Below are 26172 nucleotides of genomic sequence, written 5' to 3'. Positions count from 1 at the left end.
TTCATACAAATGACTTTTAAAGTATCTGATGTAAAAATAAATTTGGAGAAAGGAAGTAGATTCATGTTAGTAGGTCACCCACACAACTCCCCGGGGGCCACATACCCAGCAATACAATTATCTTACCCAGAACCAAACTATCGCTGTCTTTTAGCGCGTCGAAAGCACAATGTGATGCAAATTACAGAGAATATTCTATAATTAAAACGTATTACAAGTAATCTAGCTTCCATCCAACATTACCGTGAATTAATATTTTCATCTGTTTTGACAGACATAGGATTTGTGGACCGGAAGCTGACAAGTGCAAGAAGGGAATCTTCGGGCTACCTGACTCATTTTCTTCATTATTAATGAAAAGCAATGCTGATGTAGAGTACTTCGCGCGTTAATCACGGGGATAACACTTGTAATGCCAAAAAACACATGTACACTTGTTTGCGATTAATTTGTTTAATCGCTTTTTGATGATCCGCAAAGTAAGCTTTGTCATCGCAAGAGCTGTTGTAACTTTCCTTTGAGGAAAAACAGAATATTCACAGTATACAGGTGCTAGAAGATGAAAGACTTTCTCCTGCTGTAGAGGAATGAAGGCATCAAATGACCAATGATTAAAGGCGAGCCATTTCTGTGTCAAATATTGCAGTTATGCTAACTAGACAGGGCTGCACTGTTTGTTTTCCAATTACTCATATCTAAGTATGCATTAGGTTCGTTCAAAGAATAATAACCAAATTCTCTGCATATCATTTGATAACTGAAGAATCAACAGAATATTATCAATTTGATACATAGACTTAAATTTTTCTAATATTGGTTGAAAGTCGTGAAGGGAAATGTTCTACTTCTTTAAGAACAATACAATATGTACAATGGAGGTAAAAATACACAATCCTGGATATCTTATTAATTGAAAGATTGTGTAACATAATATTTAAAACCCAATCTTCTTAGTCTGTAGGGAATAATCGACCATAAAGTTCCGTAGAAAGCGGCAATTACGATAAGCATATTAATATGACGAGACAAACTTTCGGGCGGTTTGTCCAGTGACAAACTATGCCGCTCTCGGGTTAGTTGAAATAGGCTTTTTATCAAACTCTAAAAGAATATTATCAGTTCCCAGCTAATTAAGATGGAAAATATACTGGTTTATATGTCAAAAAAGCAACCAATAATTTTGGACGGTCTTCGTCGCGCGTCATGTCACGTGACATGGGTTCATGGATCAGTCGTCAATTTTGACACACTTTTTGTGTTGATGGATTCTGCTTAATGTATACTGGATTTCTTATAAAATAAACTATGGATCATTTATATATGCTAAGTTTACAAGGGATATCCCTTTGCTTACTTTAGCTTGCCGCCTTATCAAATCACCGCAAAACACAGCGGGGAAGAAAACGAAGACATCGAGGGAACGTACATGTAGTACTGACAAAAAAGAAGCTTTCTGTGACAAAATAAAATAAAAACAACGAGGGAGAATTTCAAGTTAAAAAATAAGCTTTCTTCCCTAAAATGCCGCGACGGAAGAAGGAAGAAATCATAAGTGACGATGAAGAGGACTTTGCAAGTGAAGGCGGCAGAAAATTTCATAAACCCATCCAAAGGAATGCCGCAAATGCACGTGAAAGAGCTAGAATGCGAGTTTTAAGTAAAGCATTTGTGAAATTAAAAACAACTTTACCATGGGTACCAGCCGATACAAAACTTTCCAAATTAGATACTCTTCGTTTGGCTTCTAGTTACATAGCTCATTTACGTCAGGTGCTAACCAGCGATGATGAGGAACCAGTGCAGCCAGCATTCATACACCCGATGAATTTGGTAAGTTTGTTCACCATATTCTGATTTTTATTGTAGCTATATTCTGTGCATAAAGTTACCAAGTATGATTAAAATCAGCTTTGATTTACTGCGTCGTTTTAAATCGGGGTTTTACCTGTTATATTCAAAGAAGTGTGTTTACGAAAAATAGAATATATAATATTTTAAGCAATTATAATGTAATGAAGTAAAATGGATGAAACACTGATTTAAATATTATGCCGTTCTCGATTATTTTTATGATTGGGACTGTATTTTCACAAGTTTTGAATTAAAAACTTCATTGCCATTTTCTCTCACGTGTACAGATATACATCTCCTGCATATTCATTAGCCATAGTTTGTTTACACTTATTTAGTAAGGACAATATTAGTTTTTATGTTGCAAAACAATCATGTGTATTTTTAAATGTAAAATTAATAAACTGAAATATATCAGCATTGAAAGTTTGTAACAGTGACACATTCGAGAATTAAAATTTGGTCATTTTCGGTGCCATGTCACAATTTTCGCTCAATATGGCACAATAAAAGATGGTGTACAGTGTACATGTATTTTTGATATTTAAAAAATTTTTTTAGCCGTGTTATGTGAACATCATTACATGATTTTTTTTAAAATTTCTGCCAATTTTACAAAGATATTTGGATAATAAATCTAACTTTTAACGATTAACTTTGTTTGGGATAGAGACACACCCTATGACGTGAAATAGCAACATGCTTTAGGGATATAAAATCTGAGCGAAGATCAAATGATAGAGTGCAACTGAAAACTAATGTTTACTTTTACTGTATTTTGATATCTGATTTTTTTTAGAATTAAATATCGGTGTAACTAATATATTTAAGATAAGAATTTGTATGCAAACAACTCTTCGCCTCATCATTCACATGTTGTGTTTGAATTTATCTTTAGATTTAAAAGATGCAATGGATGTAAGCTCTCATGATACGGACGGTAGATTTTTTGTATAAAATAAAATACTTTGTTGCATTTTAAAAACATTTCTTTGCACACACATTTCAAAGAACAACAAACAGTATTATAGAATGCAGGAATTTTCCTGGTCATGTAAATCGTTATTATATATTTATAAATGAGAATAAATTTAAAAATAAACTTAACAAAGAAACAACAGAAAGAAAAATGAAAAAAAATTAGAAAAAACATTTAATTTTCAAAGATAAATTTTGGATATTGCTATAAATTTTATTTACTAGTACCGTGTACCAAATCTAAAGTGTGAAATTTGCTATAAGTTCATGTATTCAGACGAAAAATGTATTGATGAAAAATTGTAAATAAATTTATCTTTCCCATACAATTTAATAGTTTTGGTTTCAAAAATATATTACACGTAATATCAATTCATATATCTCACAAACTTCTTGCTTTTTCCCAAATCGTTTGTATTTTATTTAAATGGAGAGCATTATATCTTATAATTTAATTAAATTTTCTCAAAAGGAATTCCTTTGATAAATTTTAACTACTAAATAAAGAACAACATTTGTAGAGAAAACTTGAACACGATAAAATCGCGCCCTTGATTTACTATAGGCATGTTTATACTACAGACATAAACAGGCAGTGTGATAAAGCGTTTGATTTCTTCCCTCCCTATCTGACTGTCAACACCCCCCGTCTAAGCCCGCTAAACACAACACGGAAATGATATAATACTTATTTAATGGACCTAGAGGATTTTAACAGTTTTTATTCTAATCAATCATATATTGTTGAAAGTTTTTGAAAGAAATTTTTTAAACATTATTTTTTTTAGTCCGAAATTCAATGAAATGAAAAGTTTTTAGCTTAATGAATTTTAATACGATTTCATAAACACAGAATAATGTGCTACTCTACTACTGATATTTTTCACAGCGCCCTTAATTGAGGACCTCTGTGAAAAATTACACAGACCTGAATGAATTGATAACGCTTTAATTCCAAATTACGAGATTTTCATTTGCATTATTGCAATTTAAGTTGCCCATCTGTTAGAAATTGTCTAAATTTCTGACATTTGTGAATCTGTAAGTTAACTTAATGTTGCAAAGGGCAACATTTAGAAATATCATTATCGGATAATTGGAAGAATGAATGAAATGAAGCAAAATTTTGCTAAAAATTGTAATCCACACCCTCTTAGCTAATAATAATTGATCCTTCATTATAATGAAAATTATGCATAACTTCTGAGAATGCGTGGGTGAATTTCCTGATTTTTCAGAAAACAACTTTGGTGTGATCTGTTGTAAAATATTATTACATAATCTTTTACATTTTACCTCCAGCTAGAGAGTCAGTAATAGACCCAATCGAGCTGTTATTCATTGAGAAAATAAACGGCATTGGCGAATTCATTATATCTTAATTAACGATTTAATTTTATTTAACTGAAAGTTCATGGAATAAACAGTATTGGTCCAGTTCATCTATTGAATTTACAATGTCGTTCTAAAAGTCCCAGATGGAGAAAGGAAATGAATTATTATTAATTACCAAATTTTCTTTTTTTTTCAGGAAAGTGGTGTAGGAATTTAAGATGGAGATAATCATGTCTTTAATGTAGTACACTGTCACAAGAAAGCAATTCTAGTATTAAAACAGACATTGAATGAGAGCATTCTTTTTCAATGACCGTATCAATCATGTCAAAAGTACGGACATGACTTGCAATAAATAAATATCAATAACGCTATGCTAAGATTAAACAGATTAACTTATCTTTTACCTACCTCTCATATCTTGCCCTTTGGTATTACATGTATTTATCAAATATATTCATTTCCTCTTTTGGTTGTTAGATATGGAAATCCCATACAAATATTGAAGACGAGTTCCTTTTAATTACTTACATACATGTATATATATATATATATACTCTGTTTACAAGGAGTAAGAAAGAAATTTATTAAAAAATATTATTAGCGCATTGCAATCTTTCTATTTTTTTAAATTTTATTCAGCCCCTTAGTTTTCATAAGAAAATCTGTGTAATCAGAAAAAAAAAATGCTTTTGAAAAGAGAGTAAGAAACTTTGAACAAGGAACTATCTCTTACAGATGTGTATATTTTTGTAATTAATAAAATTGCTATTATTGATTTATACAGTAATCTCTATTGAATACTATTAACATTGTGTAAAGTTTCTATCACCTCAAAATATATTTTGCTCAACCGTTCATGGTCTATGTGTATTGTAACATACAATACGCGTAGGACTTTTATCCTTGGCAATAAAAAAACTGATTTTTTGGGAGAAAAATATTTTCTAATTTTTTTCAAATACCAACATTTGCCAAAAACAAAAAAAGGACAAAGAATTAAAAACAACAAAACAAATAAATACAAAAGAAGAAACAAATAAGATAACTTTTAAAAATGTAACATAACAAAAACCAAGAAGTACGTTTGCACATGAAGTGGATACTTTGTTATTCTATGATAAGACAGCATTTGCCACTCAAGAGGCGATCTATTCTAAGATGAAGATAATCAGATATTTACAACCATACAACACAATCTTAACACTATAAACTAGATGTTATTTTGAGGGAGATGACGATCATTACCGCCGTGATCATATAGAGGGAAAATGTTAAACATGTGCTACAAGAAACAGGCACTACCCAATTAATTCTTAGTTTTTTATTATGATTCATTGCATTTCTTTGTCATAAAGGTAAAAGTATGAAATAAAAAAAAAATTGGCTTTTTTTTTTTAAATTCGCATTTTTAAATATTAGTAATTTAATTGTAAAGTGTTCGCCTCTCTCTCTCTCTTTCTTTCTCTCTCTCTCTGTGTGTGTGTGTGAGGGTGTGTGTGTGTATCATACATTTACAATATGACACTGGTCATAATCGAGTATTTAAATCCTTGCGGTATTCTTTTATGTTTGCACATGTGTGGAAGTAAGGAAGAAGTTGTTGTCAATATGTCCCTGCTAATAATACTGACAAATAAATCTAAGCACTGATTTTGTGGAAATATAGAAGTGTTAACAATAATGAATTTGATTTTAAGAAAATCTAAATAATATTAAAAATATTTTTAGTGTCAATTTCACTGTAGAGTGAGAGAGAGAGAGAGAGAGAGAGAAGAGATAAAACAAATAATTCAGTACACCAACTGTAGAGATAAACATGCATTTTAGTCATATAACGATGATAAGATATAATTCATGAATTTATGTTGAAATGTGTATATTTTGTATTAAAGAAAGAAAAGCAAACATATGAAAAAACAAACAAGCATTTAAATGCACAAAAATAAAAAGAAAAGTCCAAAAAACAAAGATTCGAACAAACACCAAAAAAAGCAATAAAAACGTGCACTGCCAAAAGAAACAATGTAGTGAATATAAGTCTCATTGCCTTGCAGTATTCGACAAAATCGTAAAAAACAACGTATTGAATAAATCTTTACATTATCAATTAATTATAAGGGTCTTCCCCTTAAGATCAGATATATTCACTGTCAAGGGATTGATTTCTGTTATAAAAAATAACCCTATTTCTTATTTATAATAGGGAAAACATTTTATACCTTCAGATACATTATATTAATTATCACCGGGGAAAATTAGTGTACAACTTTCCGGCAACAATGAAACATATAAATGCTTACGATGGAATAGCACTTTGTTATAAACTTAGGTCGGTAGGGTGAATTCTGGAAATCCAAAAAAAAAATACAAAAAAAGTATTTCAAAAGAGCTCAAGTCCGAACATGGATTTAAAAAAAAACACATTATTTTTGCATGTTAAATATAATATTTGTTATCATTCTTTCGTTCTATATCAAAATTATACGCTAAATGGAATGTTAAAGAAGAATATGCACATTCACTTATGGTTAAAACTTTTGATTTTGAATTTTCTATATTCTTTGTCAATTTTGAATTAGTAAGCCTACCAAAAGAACCAAATCAAAACCAACTTAAATTAAATTTTCAGAGTAAATAATTTAGATATGAATTATAAGATTTAGATACAAGGGCGTAAGATTGTGCAGTAATGGAGATCGTGTCTCCAGTGCTCTTAACATAGGGAGAAGGCAGACATTGGTAAATCGGCCAACTGACACAAGGGTCGTAAATTTGTATCGGTCTCGTAAACATGACAGAATGCATAACATTGGTAGTGATTCCCACCAACAACGACACTTACACCTGATAATGAGGCAAAACCTGTCTCCACAGCAGCGACACAAATTTTGTACCTGATTTGCATGTTGTTTTCTGGTCAGGTACACTTGAGAAAACATTTTTGTTTTGGCTATTGAGGTTCTGTCTGAATATCTTTGGTATTTCATTACTCTTATTTCTTAATTTTGTGAAAATCATCAGTTTTTAAATCAGAGTAGTGAAGGTTGTGTTTTGACCTACTAAAATATACATTGAACAATGTATAATTATATACATACATAGAGATATAAATTTGTCAAATGGCACATAATATTTTAAAAGATCAGAGTAACTGACCTTTTTACCATAAGTTTTGACGTACCTTTAGTTTCAGAAATGAAAATATTGATATATTTGAAATAAACTGGAATATATGACATTCCCCAAAATATGCTGGATATTGACCATCTTCCTTCTATAACTTCTAACTACACAAAAAGGGATACTTTTATGCACTAAGTGGCCTATTTGTTTCCTTTTACATTTTTCTGTTAAAATTACTGATCCTTGAAGTTTTATCCTCTAGCTTTTGTTCAATCATTTAGAAGCTATTTTCGTCAAATTAAATTGGATGTGATCTACATTTTCCAGAGGATTGATCAGGTTAAAAGTTTTTGAAGCAGGTCGATCCCTACAAGCCCTTTGGTGCCTGAACTTGAATGGATTATAGGAATGCTCACTACCCGGTTGCATCTGACCTACATGTACATTTCCAGATTAGTGACAAAGTGTAAATTTCTGAGCAGGTTCATTCCAAACTATAAAACTTACTCTGACCAAACTTGCAGATGAATCTCGGGATGCACATTACCAGACATACTTCGGATGTAGCATTTGACCTACTTGGATGTTTTGACCTTAATGTTTCAGGTGATTATGACCTAAATTTTTCAGGTGATTGGAATGGTAAAACTTTTTGGTGCTTTTCCTAGGAACTATATATAAATTCTACCCAGTACCAGGCCCAAACTTGTATGGATGTTGCATCTTGGTATGTGCACTACCAGAACATTCATTTCTTGTGAGACTTTGTCTTCACTTAAAGATAATATTTGTCGAGTTGAGCTTCAAAATCTTCGATTACCTATGTTTAATATTGTATATTTTCTTTTTTGCATTCTATAATTTTCTATTTGTGCTCTATATTTTTTCCATTTGTATTTTACATTCCCTATTGATATTTGTAAAATTTTTCATTCGTATTTCATAATACACCATTAGTTTTCTAAGTTTTCTATTTTGAAATTATATATCAATTCTATTGCTTTCAATAATTCTACTACAAATAAATTTCTTTATCGAATACGAATGAAACTTATGCAATACATACAATGTTTGTGAATTCCATTAATGCTTAATAATATTCTAATTAAAGTATACAAAAACTGTTATCGAATGAAAATGGACCAACTCACATACATATACAAACCGGAACATTATAGATACAATGCAATGAAAATTATACAATATATATAACAAAATATAGAAGACAAATGGATAGGAATTTAATTTGATTGTCTTTCCATATTTTTTAACCACTGAAAAAGGTCAGAATTTCCGCAATGCCAGTAAAAATGAACCAAGCAAGAACTCCCCACTCCCCAAAAAATAAATTGCAGATTACATATTTATACATGGAGTTGTATCAGGCAGTGGGAGGAGTACATGGTAAAGTAAGGCATTACATTACAATTACTTCTAGAATTTAGGCATAAAATGATCATTACCATTACTCTAATTTCTTGAAGTAATGCCATAACATTAATGTAGATCTCATTACCATTACTTTTTGTGTTTTTCAGAAAACAGAAATAGAGAATTTTTACAATATTTTTCATAAACACCCACCCCTGCAAAACTAAATGTGATGAATGTTGGTTTAAATTTGATTATCAAGTTCTTGTATTTATTACAATATAAATAACACATATATTTTTGTTTATTTACAAGAAGAAACTTTTCAATCATCAATAAGACAAAATCATTCATGTACAATATACACTAATTGTGTAAGTATTGATGTCAAACAACAAAAACTTGGGGCCACTTTACCCCCTCTCCCAATCTTTTTGAATTTATCAGACATAGATTGTTCTGAACTAGTTCCTTATGGAAAAAATTAAACCCATTGACAAGTAAAATGCATTGGACAGAATGTAACATTTCTGTCTTCCATTTCATTTGATGAAGATAATGAACAGTTATCAAGCTCAAAAGTCCATTGAAACAATACAAATAAAGACAGATCAAACACGGACCTCTAAAAACATCAGAGGTGGGGTAAGGTGCCAAGGGAGAGTAAGCGTCCATTGTCGACCCGTCAAACCCGCCTTGAACCCTTTGTATAATATGTACAATGTAATTTTGTAGATAACCAAACACAAGATATGAAAATTTCCGAGTTCCATTTTTACTGAAGGAACAGTTGTCTATGATATCAAAAAGAAGAGTTGTACGTTTTAATGTTACTGAAGTTTGAATTTTTTTCTTTGATTTTAGACATTCTAAAAGTACTTTGGAAATTTTTTGAGAATCCAGATTCGATTTACACCACTTCTCGAATATGCCATAGTACGTCTGAAGTTTCTCCTTTACAACAATTAATAATTTTGTGAAGAGTAAAATAGGGGTTAGTAGAGCAGTTGTTGGACCCGGTAATGTTTCTTTGAAATGATTTTTACAAAGTTTAGGAATATTTTTTGAAAGTAAAGCTGATCTAAAATAAGTATGAGAAAAAAATGTGTAGTAAGATTGCATATTACAAAATGCAAAGTCTATTTGAATATAAAGTTTATTTCACTAGTTAAGTTGTTTGATTCATTTTTATTATTATAAAAATTCATTTTATCTGAATAATTATTTCCATGTTCATTTTTTTTTATTTTAAAAATGGGTCTAAGCAAAATAAGGTATTGTAATGCTGTGCAATGCCAGCATTAATCTAGAGTTGAGAAAGTTAGTCATTATATTACTATTACATGTAATGCAGATATTTATAACTGTTTTACTATTACATGTAATGCAATGCAGATATTTATAACTGTTTGTATCAATTATGTCAAAATGAAATTAAATGATTAAATTGGTTGAAATAATATATACGTAGCAACATATAAACAAATAAATAAATTCCGATAGCCAATAGAAATTTATTAAAGAAATAATTCTACAAATTTATGAATACAATACTCATTTATTTACCGCTATTGGTCTGAAATCTACATAATTTCTAAGTAAACTAGAAATAAAGGACACCAAAGAGTTTACCATATCTTTTTCATACTTACTTGTATTACTATAGACCGTAATGGTCAACTAACAACTTAACTATTTGACAAACGGGTTGACTTTGCCTTATTCACCCTTTTTTTCCCTTTTGCCTAGTAATATTCCACAGTCACCTGCATATGATGTTCATGTCTTCCACTTGACATGTACAGAGTTTTTAAACCAAAGATGCTACTGACAGATAAGTTGGTGTTACAGGGTTTTCAACTATCGCAATTACAGTCAGTATTCTATGCTAGTTATAATGACCTTGTTTGCAAATACAACCTCTTGTTGGGTTGTATTTTGACTGACAAGTTCCCCATTAATTGTTTGACCATTGTTTTTATGCCAATTTTGACTGCAATTTTCTTCGTTTACCTGATCAGTACAGAGGGTTCACTGCGGGTGTCATATTTTATGAAGTTGCTGTATAACATTGTAAAATCAGCATCTTATATAAAATAATATAAAATAATAATAAGGTTAAAAATATGTCCGTAAGGTACAGTGCAGCAAAAGTTTCAGCCGAATCTAATTGTCAAATCATCATCATACAATATTATCAAGATAAAAGGAATATGCACCAAGAATTAAGTACTGTAACTAATTTTGAGGTATAATTCAATGTTTATCTGTGAAGGACGTGATATCTTTTGATCATCGGTAACCACTTGGTTAAGACCTATCATGTTATATTAATTTGTAACAAACCAGTGGCCTAGAAAATATTTTTAGTATGTTTCCTCCTCATCCTTCTAGTTGTTCATCTGTCTGTCTGTCTCACTTGGTTTTCAGCACTATTTTCTGATACGCTTGAAAATATTGAGCGGAATTTTTAACATCAGCGTCTACCTTGGTGAGTTTCAGAGCAAGTGTGCATTTCGTTTCACTTCATGATTTTTAACGGAATAATGGCCTTTTAATTTTTAAGGAGAACCAGATAAACTTGCCGGTAGGGGACTAGTATTGCTCATGCAATATTCTCAGAATGCTTGTTATATTAAATTTTATTATAAATATGTCCAAATGACATTTAGTCATATGTTTGCCTCACTCCCCTGGGCAATCAGAAACCCATGTTAAGTATGAACATCTTGTATTTTCTCTGTTATCATCTTGTTGATAAACGATTGATAAAGGGTTATTTTTTGCATGCATCCAAAATTTAATATGCCGAAGGAGGGATGACTACATAATCGTTCCAAACTTTCTAGAACCATATAATAGAATTTTGGCTTTCCTGATTCTTGTAGAAAACTGCCAGTTTTTACCTGGCTTATTATAATAACACACACATATTATCTACTAGACGTAGCGGAGTTAAGGACATACGCAACGTACCTTACCTACTGATAATTTTCCAAAATATTCTCAATTTAAGATTACAGTGCCATCAGATGTTCGTGGACAAAAAATCAGCATGCATTACCAGGGGTTTTGAAAAGATACCAGTTGATGAAAATTCTTGTATAATTCAAAGAAAAATATACAAAAATTACTAAACATATATTTTAAATGATTTGTTCATCCAAACTCGTTTTAGAAGAAGTGTACAAAAAACATATATAGACATTAAAATGTAGCACACACTTCCTTTAAGTATCGGAACTTTCAACTCCAGGGAAAAAGACCATAGAGTTCAAACTACGTTGCGTATGTCCTTAATTGAAGTTTTTAAGTTATACATTTCAGCCTGTGAATGAGTTATCCGGGATCTGATTTGAAGTGAATATTATACAAAATTCAATTGAAGAGCACGATAATTTTTAAAATGAAACATTGTATTTGTTCAATGTTTGGGATTGAAAAGGAAGATTTTAAAAAATATACAATACTCTACCTCAATTTTACCGTTTATCTGCATAAAACGATTCATAAATACATGTACTGGAAAAATGATATAGAGAAATACAAACTATTAAAAATATTTCTCCATGTTAATGACATGTAAAATTAAAATTATTATGTTAAGACATGTAAAATTACTCAACAAATACCTTTCCTAAACTAACACATGCCACATTAAAAATAAGATTATGATAATTTAATTGTTTTTGAACCATGAGCACTGAAAACCTATAAGTGAAATGACTCAATAACTTATAAATAAAACATAGTTCAAGGCGCGTGCGAAAGCATATACACCATGTAACATAATGTGTTCTTATCGTTTTTTTAAGTTAAGGAATATCTTGGAACATTATCTTGTACTTGCTATTGAAGTCTGGGTGGAAGAATAATTTGTATATATTGTACAGTCTAATTAGAATTAATGGTAACTATTCATTATTTATTTAGATGTTTGATGTAGCTTAGTCATATCTAATTACCTGTAAAAGAAAAAAAATCTTATTAAAAAAAAATGAATGAATATAAAATAAATAAAAATATAGAAATATATTTTTCTTTGAAAAAAAGAAAATAAAGAACATAACAGCAATTTTTAATTGTGGAGAATTTTTTTTTTTTTTTTTTTCCAAATTTTTTTGTCCTATTTCAGATCTCTTCTATTCCATATTTTCGTACAATTATGAAATTTAAAACTAAATGTTTTTTTACAATAAAACATTGTGTCTGTAGTTTTTATAGTCCGTACATCGGTTATTTTAACAAAATAGTTTTTAAAAATCTTGGATGGAAATATATCGACAAATCATTTTTACTTCTACAGCTATAATGTACAGAAGCCCTGGAGGGACATTGACTTACTTCTTAGTTGTTTTGACTTAGTTCTTATGACTTAAATGTTAATTCTTGTTATATAACATTTGTTATTACACGTTTACTTAACCCAAAAACGTGGAGTACAAGGTGGAGGCTACATGTAGTTTCAGAAAAGAAGAAAGTAATATTCTGCCTTTGAATTTACAAACTACAATTAATCAATCAGAACTAAACATATCATTTTAACAATAAACCGTTAGCCAAGCTACACGTCTTTTATAGCTACGGTACATTTAGTTATAACCAGCAACAAAAAGGTCAAAACAAATAAATCACAACAAATAAGCCATAACAAATAAGTCAAAACAAGTAAGTCAGTGTCCCTCCAGGGCTTCCGTAATAATGAGATATAATTGTACTTTATATTTTCACATAGAATAGAAAAGAAACGTTATAGAAATATGTAAAAAGTTTTTACAGACTTAATTATTGATAAAATACACGAAATTTCCCAATCACAAAAGCTTTATTTTCTCATTCTCTCAAAATCTATACTTTTATATCTATTTTGAAATTAAATGCACAAACATGAAAAATTGTAATTGAAAAATTGAATCCACCCATCCACCCCCTCCAAATATAAATTTACTCTAATTTTACCATGTGATAAATTAAATTGAACCTGCAAATGGCTAAAACCAAGAAGGTTTTGTCATATCCCCACTTTCTACGAATTTTGGGTATCGTATGACCTTATAATTAAGAACATCAAAAACCGCTCTGCATGTGGAGAGGATAAACAAAGCAACAACAACAAAAAACAAAAAAAACAACAAAAAAAAAACTGAAGGTTAACTGAATCCAGTCTAATCATTTTAATTAAGTTATATTTCCTAATTCCCCGGCAGTAAAATCGATGTGTTCTGTGTTCCAATGAAAAGCAAATTATTTTCATGCGTTAACAACAATTATTATTTCTTATAATTGGATTAGATCTTAAGGAATTTATATTTAATTGCTGTTATGTGGATTTTTGTTTTCGTTAAAAGCAATGTTCAACTTTTGATATCGTCTTTATCGCATTTTTTAAAACAAAAGCTCAACTGAACTTCTGTTTATTTGCATTTTGTTAACTCTTGCAAATATTAGCATAAATTACCAGTGGGAGGTAAATTTTAATAATATCTATAAATCATTTTAACTTTACAACACCATGTGCTCTTTTAACAATAAGTCCATTTCAATAATACATACATGCTACATTTCATACATTTTTCAACAACTTCTTCTCCTTTTCAAGTATTTTGAAGTCCAAGGATAAAATATGCTGAGAAACTAAACACATACGTAGAAGCTTATGACCGCCAAAGAAGTCATTACACTTCTTTTAAATAAAAAAATCACCCCAAGCTTTCTCTTCAAGCAAGATACCTTCTGTAGTCAGTCTGTCTTGTCATATGGCGTTTCTTAAGCACTCGTAAATTAACTTGACACTTTGAGAAATATACTTATGACAGTTATGAGCAAACGATGAATATATTTTACGATTGTTGTAGCGTAAATTAATATCTACAATGGTGGGGCCAATATGGGTGGTATAGAGATATATACACATACATGTACCTTATCTAATGTTACATACAATAATTCATGCTAATTCTACTCACAATTTAAAAACATGGTATAAATACTTTGCATACAAAAACGCTGAAGTGAACCGTCAACATATACAAAACTTATGTAAATTTTATGGCTTTTTCCGAAGAGGCAAATATAGTTTCTTCTCCACACAAAATTGTTATTGCATAAAAATCATTTATTAATTGTCATTACAATTTGAATAAATTGGGAAAAAATGTAAAGGAAATTTATTGTAAACTTTTTGGTTTTGTTTACAAAATGCAGCTGAATGCTAGCTCAAACGCATTTGGCCATGGCAAAATTGTCTCCAATTTGTAGATTTAGCAATATGTCCATATGCTTGCTTGGATTCCTTTTCAGTTCTGTTTGAAAAGTAAAAATGATAAAAATCTCAATGAATATGACTTGGGAGTTAATTCAGTTCATTTATGGAAGTAGTTAAAATGTATGTATTATTTTATATGAAAAAGTAATTCAACTTGTATATTTTTCATAACAAGTATTTGTTTTTGAAAGAAAATGCTCATGGTGGAATTGTTATCAAGGCAACTGGATGTTACACCTTTACCATATAATTGAAAGAATGACAACTATCTATCATATGTATTGTATGTATAGTTCATACATTATAAAACCAATTGTATCATTGATGTTAGGGTTTAACTGACTGTTACATCGATAGTATAGCAAATTTTAAACATGTAGCTACGTAAAGATTTCATGTAATTAGCTAAAAGAATCACAGCCTGTGTACATTAACTACCTTTACTACCATTATACATCTATAGTTTCGTAAATAAAGTAACAGGATGTGTTCATTTTATTAAGTAAAGGTATAATAGGAGATGTACATGTTATACTAAGTAAAAGTATAAATGAGTTTATTTACATTTGCAAATATTTTTCTTAGATGAACCTATTGAAGAGAAAATATGTTCAATTCTGTATGAACTTATTAGGGGGTCAGAGGTCATGGCGTGACCGAATCACACAGCGAGATGATATCTTGTCTACATATTTCTGTTACGGTGACACTGGTTTCGGAACTTCTAAGCCGTTAAAGCGATGAAAAAGATAAAATAATTGAAACATATATGTTTTTCTTCGTTCAACAAATGATCATTTAGTTCTTTCTTCGGTATGAGGAATGTTTTTAATTAGCCTAAAATCACGCTTACCTTTTTAACCCGAAATTCCTTTGAAGGTATGTAAACTGAAGACGATACCACTGCTTTTGACTTCATATATTAAGAACTCATACACTAATAGTAAGATTATTCTCAGTAGCGATCATGGATTTTTCATTATGAACAGATATTTCCTGAACTGGACTGCTGAACATCAATATGTAAGTATTCAAATGTTGGAGCGAGGCGAACTCTCAAGACCAAACAGCTTCGAGGTCATTGCGCGTCACAACATAGCAATACGGCGGGCCGTTCGTGTAATAAATGCAGACCCCAACAATCTTTTCAGAATATTCGTCTCAAATGTAAATAAAAGTAATAAACAACAATGCTAAAAAGTTCACTGGGAAATGAACTTGGTTGGTACGTGATCAAATCTTCTGAGAAGCCCTTCGGGCTTCACAGGATTTGATCACGTGACCAACCAAGTTCATTTCCCAGAGAACTTTTTAACATTGTTGTTTATTTCTTAAATGTACATGTTACTGGGATATGTACATATTACAAATGAGTATGTACATGTTACTAGGATATGTACATACATGTATTACTAGATAAAAGTAAACAAATTCTGTAAATTTGTACCAGGAAAAAAATATAACAGGATGTGTACACATTGCTAGCTAAAAGTATATAGAGGATATTCAATGTTTTGTAGATGAATATGGAATTTATTTCACGAGTGGGACAGGATTTTTTGATATTTTCACGAGTGCGAAGCACGAGTGAAAATATAAAAAAATCCTGTCTCACGAGTGAAATAAATTCCATATTCATCTACAAAACATTGAATTTTCTGTTTATTACATTTTCTTTGATTTTCCCTTTGCCTCTGTCTTTTCTTAACACAGTGTCATAGGCTTGACGTCATAGTTGAGCGGTTGAGACGTCATAGCTTAGAAGTTGTACATTACATAGCATGAATTTTAGCAACATATTTAGGAAGAAATTTGCAGTTTTAGCTCTATCAAGATACTTAGTTACTATCTCTATCTTATGACAGGCCAGAAATTATTTTTTACTTACTTTGATATCCTTTCACACTGTGAGAGAATATCACTTTTATTCAATAAATAAATCACAGTATTTCACTGTTGGAAATGTAATAAAACAGGATATGCACATATTGCTACGAAAAAGTATAACAGGATGTGTACCTATTGATAAGAAAAAGTATAATAGGATATGTACATAAAACTAGGCAAAATTATAACAGAATGCGTATATATCACCAGGTAAAAGTGGAACAAGGAATGTACATATTACTATGATGTGTATATATTACCAGGTTAAAGTATTACAGGAAGTGTACATATAACCAGAAAAAAAAAAATAGGATATATGTACAGTTTATACGTAAAAGTAACAGGATATGTACAATCTACAAGGTAAAAATATAACAGGATGTGTACATATTACCAGGAAAAAGAATAATAGGATATGTACATATTACTAGGAAAAAGTATAGCAGGATATGCAAATATTTCTAGGTTATAGAATAACAATATATGTACATATTACTAAGTAAAAGTATAATAGGATGCGTTCATATTACTAAGTAAAAGTAGAACAAGGTACATGTATGTACATATTACTAGAATGTGTACATATTACTAAATAAAAGAATAGCAGGATGTTTACACATAATTAGGTTAAGTATAACAGGGTGTGTACATATTACCAGGTTAAAATATATCAGGATGAGTACATATTACTAGCATGTGTATGTGTTACTAGGTTAAAGAATGGCAGTCTGTGTAGATGTAACTAAGTATTTAACTTAATAAATTTATCGATAATTTCACTTAATTCTATTTTCTTAATCTTATAAGTAATCATAATTAAGGTGTATTTGAGGACAAAGATACATGTAATTTTAAATGAACATTTATAACAGAATGAAAAAGAAGTATATTTTGATCAATGTAAAAAGAAATCTGTTTTACTTCACCAATACTGACATTACTTGGGGGAAGTACCGGTAAATATTCTATTTAAAAGTCATTGACGATATACGCTTGAAATACTTGAAAATTAAAGAACCTTACACCTTTTCCGAAAGAACTGTAGATATGCAAAATTCAACAACTACATATATAATTTATATCACATTAAAATCTATTCTTCAGGATAAATAGCCATATTTAACATACAAATTTGCATTAAATTTTGCTAAAATGGTGCAAGGCGTTCACTTTCTCTTTTTATTTACAGACATGGCCTTTTACATTTAGCACTAAAGGAAGTGGCTCGGGTTCGGAAAGCAAATCACCAGAACCTATGAAACTGGACGTTGACGGTGAACATTTGATGACTGCAAATGGCGATGTTTGACGTAACGATTTGTTTTTTTAATCGACATACCCCTGAGGAAATCCATAAATGTTGTTACTGTTGTGTAACGTTGATATTTAATTCAAGTTTGTCCAACCACAAAATGTAAAATAATCCGGTGACTAAATTGTGTTTGAAGGTCTTATTTTGCAAGGCATTGATGGTGTATTGTCTTTATCCAATTTAAATATAGCTACTTGTCTATCTGATGATACATTGCTAGACAGTTACATAATCCAGTGAAAGATGTATTTTTCCTCACAATGATGCAGTAGGAAATCAATACATTTTGCTTTACAAACAGAAAATCAAAGGAACATGCATTTGATGACAGTTTCTATATTTTTTCTTTTTTAGATTTTCTCTCTACTTACTGCTTCAAATTAACATTTAATGTAAATTAGAAAAAGTTATTATCTTATACATTTTAAAACTTTACAGATCTCTGTATAAAAGTGAGACGAGCAATTTTTTTCGTAATACATGTATGGTTTATATTCGTCAAAAATGCTTGTTTGACAATTTACACACTAGAAGCTGACGCAAATATAATTTAAGTATAAATATGAATGTATTAAAATATATTAGCTATTGAAATATTATATGATACTAATATTTTACATTTTTTATAGAAATAATTCACGCCATGTAAATCATTTAGACTTTGCATTTCAGGAATTAATCGATTGATTCTCTATTATGCCAATGTAAATCATTTTCTACATTCGTTTAAGTTACTGGTCATCATCATTCATAAATATTTTTGTAAGCTGTTCTCTTCAAATGCGGACGAAATAGAGGAAATAAATGGTTTATTGAAGAATCAGCTGTTATGTTTGCTAAGAATACATGTACATGCAGGCCTTACTTGCAATCTATTACAAGATCTACAGCTGTATGTTGAACTGGAGAATGTTTATGTACAATTGGGTAACTTTCATCTTCTTGTATAAAATTATGGAGGTCCCTTTATGTATAGATCAGTGATGATATGATGTGAATTTCTCACATTTATTAATACTGCAAAACTCCGAGTCTTTTCTCTTAAACATTCAAAGAAACTGTTAGTTTATCTTTGACTTGGGGTATACAAGACAGAAAAATAATGTAATCATTTCTTAATTATTTATTGAGAAAGTATCCCCGAGTGTTTCAAAGTATGAGATAAAATACTTGAAATGAGGAGGGAACGATAGTGAATGTACTGCTTTTTCATCACCATGTGTAGGACTTCTTTCGGCACCTCTGAGAAGGAACACCTGTTGCAACATCTGCTATGAAGATACGTGAGACCTACCGAAGGGTCGTTGGTCTGAAATATAGGAGTTATTTGAAAAGCTCATTTTTAGCAGCTTTGAATGCACTTTGAGATATGTACCCATACCTAAATTACATGTTTAAAATTTATGATTCATATAACAGGGGGTGTTTATACCCTCGATACACCGCACAATAAAGGGTCCTAATTCCATAGTATTTTGATGCAGTTAGAGTTAACTGCCATTAGATCTAAGATGAAATAAAGTGAAACGTAAAATTATTACTCAAATTGAAATCTATTCAAGCATTCTAAACAATTCATTTGGCTTAGATAAATTCATTTTAATAAACACTTTATTTGCATGTACTTTTTTCCATTTAAGTAAGCAACAGTGTTTTCTATTCACATACACTTCACTGTCTTTGGACATTTTTCTGGCAATTACCCTTATTGAAAATTAAATATATAGTTTCATATTTACATCTTCATACAGCTTCTTTAAATAAAAAATTACTAGATCGAATAATATAGTAAACTAGAGCCGAGCTCGTTGCAATGCAACGAATAGGTCTTCCGTCGGAGCTCTGGACAGGACAGAGCGACCTTGAGTCAAGGTCATGCAACATTTTAAGGTTATAAACAATCCTGTAAGGGGCATCAACTTTCAATGTTTCAACAGTAGAAAGACAGCAAAGGAATGTAAAGTTCCCCTGTCAGTGAACTTGAACTTGTCCAAATAACTTTGCGTCAAGTCATGACACATTCTGCAGCTTGTTAAGAGCAAACACCATCTTTATGTCACCGACATAAAAAAAAAAATCACAGTCACGTATTCTTTCAGACTATTCATCCAAAACATCATATTCTAAGTGACCTCGTATTTAAGTCAAGGCCATTACACACTCTGGATGATATATTTATCATCTTTTCAGTGAAATGCAAATGCATGCAATTTTTTCTATTACAAAAGTATAGACCTTTTTGTTTATTTGTTTGTATGTTGTTTAACGCCCCTTTCGAGAATTTTTCAATCATATGGAGACGCCACCATTTGCCGATGGAGATCTGCAAATTTTGACCTATACTCGGCACACATGGCCGTTTAGCAGTGAGGGATCTTTTTCGTGCCAGCACCTACTGCCAGACGGGACCTCAGTTTGTACGGTCTCATCCGAAGGATCAGTCTCTGCGTCCCACAGTGGGATTCGAACCTGCGACGTAAGGATCAACTCCATAATCCACGACTCTAGAGCAGACACTCTTACCACTGCGCCACGTGGGCGACTAGACCTTTTTGAATTTTACACTTATTATATCAGTGACCTTGAACTTGCCTAAATGACCTATGTTAAGGTCAAAAACAACCTTTGAACAAATTATGAGCTTCCAGTGATACCCAATGACAAAGATATACCTGAAAAAGAATATTGCACTTTTCTGTCAGTGACCTTGAACTTGCCAGAAAGACCTTGGATCAAGGTCAAAACACATTCTTGGATCATAAGCAATCTCTGTATCAAGTAAAAGCTTCCAGTGATTTTATATAACAAAGTTATAGCATGTGGAAAAAAAAAATATTTATCTGCCAGTGACCTTGAACTTGCCGAAAAAACCTTTGTTCAAGGTCAGGAAAACCCATCTCAAGCAATCTGAGAAAAAGTTTCCTGTGTTCCTCCCACCCCTTATAAATTTATAATCCAGGCACGAATTTTGCCACTTCTTCTGCCAGTCTAGTACTATGTTATCTCAAACCAGTGGATCATAAGCAATCTTTGTTCCAAGTATGAGCTTCAAAAGTTATAACACATACAGTAATCTTACAGTTTTCTGTCAGTGACCTTGAACTTACAGGAATGACCTTGGATGAAAGTCGTGTCAAACCCTTTAATTTTGTCATGAGCAATTTCTGTATCAAGTATGATACTTGCTATTTTTTTCCAATGACCTTGAACTTGCTGGAATGATGTTGGATCAAAACCATGACACACCTTCGGATCATTAGTAATCTTTGTACCAAGTATGACCTTCCAGTTTCTTCATAACAAAGTTATAATATCCTTGGCGAACTATCACGTACACACGGACAGCTAGGCAGACGGACAGTGTGATTCCGAAAGACTCAAAACACCCCCACCCCAAACCCACACACTTCGTTTGGGGGGATATATAAATTCCTTTGTTAAATTATGAACACTCTTTCCGGCCCAAACCTTCTCCCTGGAATCAATATTTGAAAAAAGAAAAAAATGAATGTATGCTATGTTGGAAATTTTCTCATTCTAGTCCAGGGATTCTTGAGAATACTATTTTCAAATGACCCCATGCGCGGATCTAGAGGGGGTTGGGGGCAGTTAAATGTATATACTAAACAAGAGGCCCATGGGCCACATCGCTCACCTGAGTAACTTTGGCCATGCTGTTCATTACCAGACTTCCCCCCTTGTAATACCTATTGTGGCCCCACCCTACCCCCAGGGGCCATGATTTGAACAATTTAGAATCTACACTACCCCAGGATGCTTCCACATAAGTTTCAGTTTTTCTGGTCCAGTGGTTCTTGAGAAGATTTTTAAAGATTTTTCCTATATATTTCAATGTAAAACTTGTATTTCCTATTGTGGCCTCGCCCTACCCCCGGGGGTCATGATTTGAACAATTTAGAGTCTACACTACCCCAGGATGCTTCCAAAAAAAGTTTCAGCTTTTCTGGCTCAGTGGTTCTTGAGAAGAAGATTTTTAAAGATTTTTCCTATATATTTCTAAGTAAAACTTGTATTTCCTATTGTGGCCCAGTCCTGTCCCTGGGGGTCATGATTTGAACAATTTAGAATCTACACTACACCAGGATGCTTCCACATAAGTTTCAGCTTTTCTGGCCCAGTGGTTCTTGAGAAGAAGATTTTTAATGTAAAACGTGTATTTCCTATTGTGGCCACGCCCTACCCCCGGGGGTCATGATTTGAACAATTTAGAATCTACACTACCCCAGGATGCTTCCACATAAGTTTCAGCTTTTCTGGCCCAGTGGTTCTTGAGAAGGAGATTTTTAAAGTTTTTTCCTATATATTTCAATGTAAAACTTGTATTCCCTATTGTGGCCTCGCCCTACCCCCAGTGGTCATGATTTGAACAATTTAAAATCTACACTACCCCAGGATGCTTCCACATAAGTTTCAGCTTTTCTAGCCCAGTGGTTCTTGAGAAGAAGATTTTAAAAGATTTTTCCTATATATTTCAATGTAAAACTTGGATTCCCTATTGTGGCCCCGCCCTACCCCCGGGGGTCATGACTTCAGCTTTTCTGGCTCAGTGGTTCTTGAGAAGAAGATTTTTTAATGACCCCACCCTATTTTTGTCTTTTCTTGATTATCTCCCCTTGTAAGGGAACTTGGTCCTTTATTTTAAAAAAAATTAACTCCCCTTCCCCCAAGAATACTTCATACCAAGTTTGGTTAAAATTGGCCCAGCGGTTCTTGAGAAGAAGTTGAAAATGTGAAAAGTTTACAGACAGACGGACGGACAGACAGACGGACGGACGACGGACGATCAGAAAAGCTCACTTGAGCTTTCAGCTCAGGTGAGCTAACAAGTAAAACTGACCATGCCCCCCCCCCCCTTTAGAAAACACGGACCCTTCCTCGAAAACGCGGATCTGTGTTAAAATGGTATGAAAAGTCTTAGGTATGAAGCTTTAAAAGTCAATGACCCCCCCCCTCCCCCATACACACACACAAACACACACACGAAATAGGATTTCACGTTTGGGAAAAGAGTTTCTTTTTTTTTTTTGGCTCGTCAAGAAATTTCTGGGTTGAAATATTTTTTTTTTATTGGGATCCCCTCCTCTCCCCCCCCCCCTCCGTGGAAAAAAATTCCTTGATCTGCGCCTGGACCCCATCTAACTTTTTCTACATGTATCCGTTAAAAGAGGATGTGACCCTTCATTTGAACAAAACTTTACCAAAAATATTCTGTGTTAATTTTCGTTGTTATGGTCCAGTGGTTCTTGATAAGATAAAAATGAGAAAAATTTACGAGTAGCTTTAGAACAACAACGACGATAATGCTTATATACACCAATATAGCAAACAAAGATGAAGAATTATGAACAGCAAAAGCTTACTTGGGTCTTTGGCTTGGGAGATGAGATACTTATTAAAAATTGAAATTATTTTGTCATTTTTTCTTTTTACAATCGACGGGCCTGCATTTCAAAGAGAGAGAGAGAGAGAGAGAGAGAGAGAGAGAATTTCTAGCTAGGTCTTTGAATAACAGTGAGATCGCTTCAGAAAACCAGGTCCCTAAGAATGTACATGTATATAAAATAGGCAGTGCCTTTCTCTCGGAATTCATCACCTGCTTCTATAAAGCTCCATCCTCACTTGTACTGACATGTACCTGGTAAAACCAGTAAGAACCACTTTATTTTAAAAAACAAATAATCGTCCTATTATTGGCGCCCATGATATATAAGACTAGGTGTTTAAATAAAACATAATTCAGATATCGACATCCAAGAGAACAACACATTCTTTTTCAGTGGCGGAAACAGGAATCTTGAAAAGGGGGCCCGACCAGTTTTGTGTCGAGGTAGGGGCCCAAAGCCACATTATAAATTGATTTATTAAATCTTGTGTATATTTTGGATACAAAAGGGGGCCATGGGCGGATAAAGGATTTGTGAGGGGGGGGGGGGGCGTGGATAACTTCGTTCAGGCATGGGGTCTGGGGGCCGCCTTAAGGCCCCCAGTGGGTCCAGGGCGAAGCCCTGGTGGTGGCCCAGGGCGCGAAGCCCCCGGAAGCTCCTGGGTTTTCGTGAATTTTAAGAGTCAGTAAAACCAGACACAAAAATAGTTGTATTGATTACTTCCTTTACACAAAAGCCTATAAGATATGAATTAAGTTTGTAACTTACAATACTCTAAAGTCTTTGTAGGAATTTCACGTCTGCTTAAGAATAATGTACAAATTTATTAATCATTTGATAATTTTTATTTCAAATTTACTCTTGAGAAAGCAGAAACTTTGTGTATCTCCGAACTTCGTGAATCTCCGAACTTCATGTATGTCAGAAGTCGTTCTGAATCATTATTATTTCAGCAAGGATGCTAGTCAACCTGATATTTGTATGTAACTCTAATGTTATTCCAAAAAGTGTTGTTGTTTTTTTTTTTAAATTCCATTCACTGACCTACACATGTATCTCCACCGCAGCCAACGAAACAATATAAACAAACACGCTGTAACGTGCAGTTCCCTTTATAGTAGTATGAAATAAACGAAGCACAATGATACACAAAGAATATCTGAATATTGAAAAATTAAATATTGCAACGTTTGTTTTTATAAGTATTATACATATATGACAGATACACTGTAGGGTAGGGTGGTGTAATTCCGTCCGATTATTTTTTTATATTTAGATTTGTTCAAGTATGTCACTGCCTATTACATGTATTATGTTCAACATTTATGGATTATTTTTCCTTCGGAATACCTTTTATTGTTCAGATTACATTGTGTTATATTTATTATTCGTCTTGATATAAAATAAATGTGTTCGATTTACAAGATATGTGTGTTGGGTAACTTCAACTGCACACGGGGTATTTTCGATCGATGTGCAAATATAAATGAAATTATTCGCGTCATCTCTAATTAAAAAAAATACATATATATTAATCTAAATTATTCTGTTGTAAAATATAAAAGATTGTGAAAAAATGCTGAGAAAAAGAAAAAAAAGCAATTTTCAAAATGTACCTAATTTGAAGACATTAAGTGCACCAGGTGCCTAGAGACTATATATAATTTACCGATTTGTCAAGGCATGCTACAAATATATATATGCGCAGGCATCTAAACCGCATGTAAACAAAACATGATTTTTTCCACGGTTATAGAACTAGTTTCTACGGAGTATTCTTGTACATAATACTTATCCTAATACTTTTTTTATACGGATGGTAGTCATGATTTTTTTCTGGTAACAAATAGCATTGCGTCATTTTCATTGGTCGAACTGAGTTACCTGCTGACGCCGTATTCATGCAAAGGGTAACTTCGGCCGATTTCTGTTCAGCTGATTTGCATTTTATTTGTAAAAACTAAATACTATAAATTTAAAAGGTATGAATTTAAGTTGCAAATTTAAACATAGTTGATAAATTTCACGCCAGGAATATCCACTGTGTCTTTCTGTATATACAAGATATTTTTAGAGGTGATAAACTGATAATTTTAAGGTATTTATGAACAGTCGAAATTAACCAGGTGGTCGAAGTTACACTCGTCTGTGACCATCCTAACCTATATCCTGACATTAAAAAAAAGTCTTGTATCTATGTAAGTAAATTACTGCATAGTTACACCATTTGATAAATAAATACATCAATCAGTGGATAGGTTTGTAACGTAGACCTTCTGATTTTAAATTCATTTATTTACCTCACTCGGCACACCTCGGCCGATTCGTACCTCATCTGGATGAAGGTGACGGAATCAGCCGAGGTTTGCCGAATGTTATTTACCTTCGACCAGCCTTTAAAAATTGCAGTATTTTTCTTTGCATCATCATAGGAAATTGACAAGTGCTGTCTACCCTTCAAACGAAATCGGGAGACGTTTTCCGCTTTGAATAATTATGAGATAATATTCATAGCGTAGGGAATGCAAGGTTTTCAGACTTTATTTTTAAGAAAACCGATACTTGATCATAAAATAAAATTACCATTTTTTAATTGACCATTAATTATAAAACCAAAGTATGGCATTATTAATATTAGTCAT

The 26172-nt window shown here is 32.1% G+C and overlaps 1 protein-coding gene across 1 annotated transcript; it reads left to right on the top strand.

Annotated features, from left to right (window-relative positions):
- Positions 1-1007: 1007 nt before the first annotated feature.
- On the top strand, positions 1008-18948 carry LOC133184740 (transcription factor 21-like). The gene is made up of 2 exons (XM_061319812.1): positions 1008-1830; positions 18003-18948. The coding sequence occupies exons 1-2, from the start codon at positions 1522-1524 to the stop codon at positions 18120-18122; spliced, it is 429 nt and encodes a 142-aa protein (XP_061175796.1). The 5' UTR covers positions 1008-1521; the 3' UTR covers positions 18123-18948.
- The last annotated feature ends 7224 nt before the right edge of the window (positions 18949-26172 follow it).

This window comes from Saccostrea echinata, unplaced genomic scaffold (genome assembly GCF_033153115.1).
Source record: "Saccostrea echinata isolate AGI-Se365-2 ecotype Australia unplaced genomic scaffold, CSIRO_AGI_Sech_v1 ptg000010l, whole genome shotgun sequence".
Taxonomy (NCBI): Eukaryota; Metazoa; Mollusca; class Bivalvia; order Ostreida; family Ostreidae; genus Saccostrea; species Saccostrea echinata.
The sequence above is the reverse complement of the archived record's forward strand: the minus strand, read 5'-3'. Positions and strand labels throughout refer to the sequence as shown.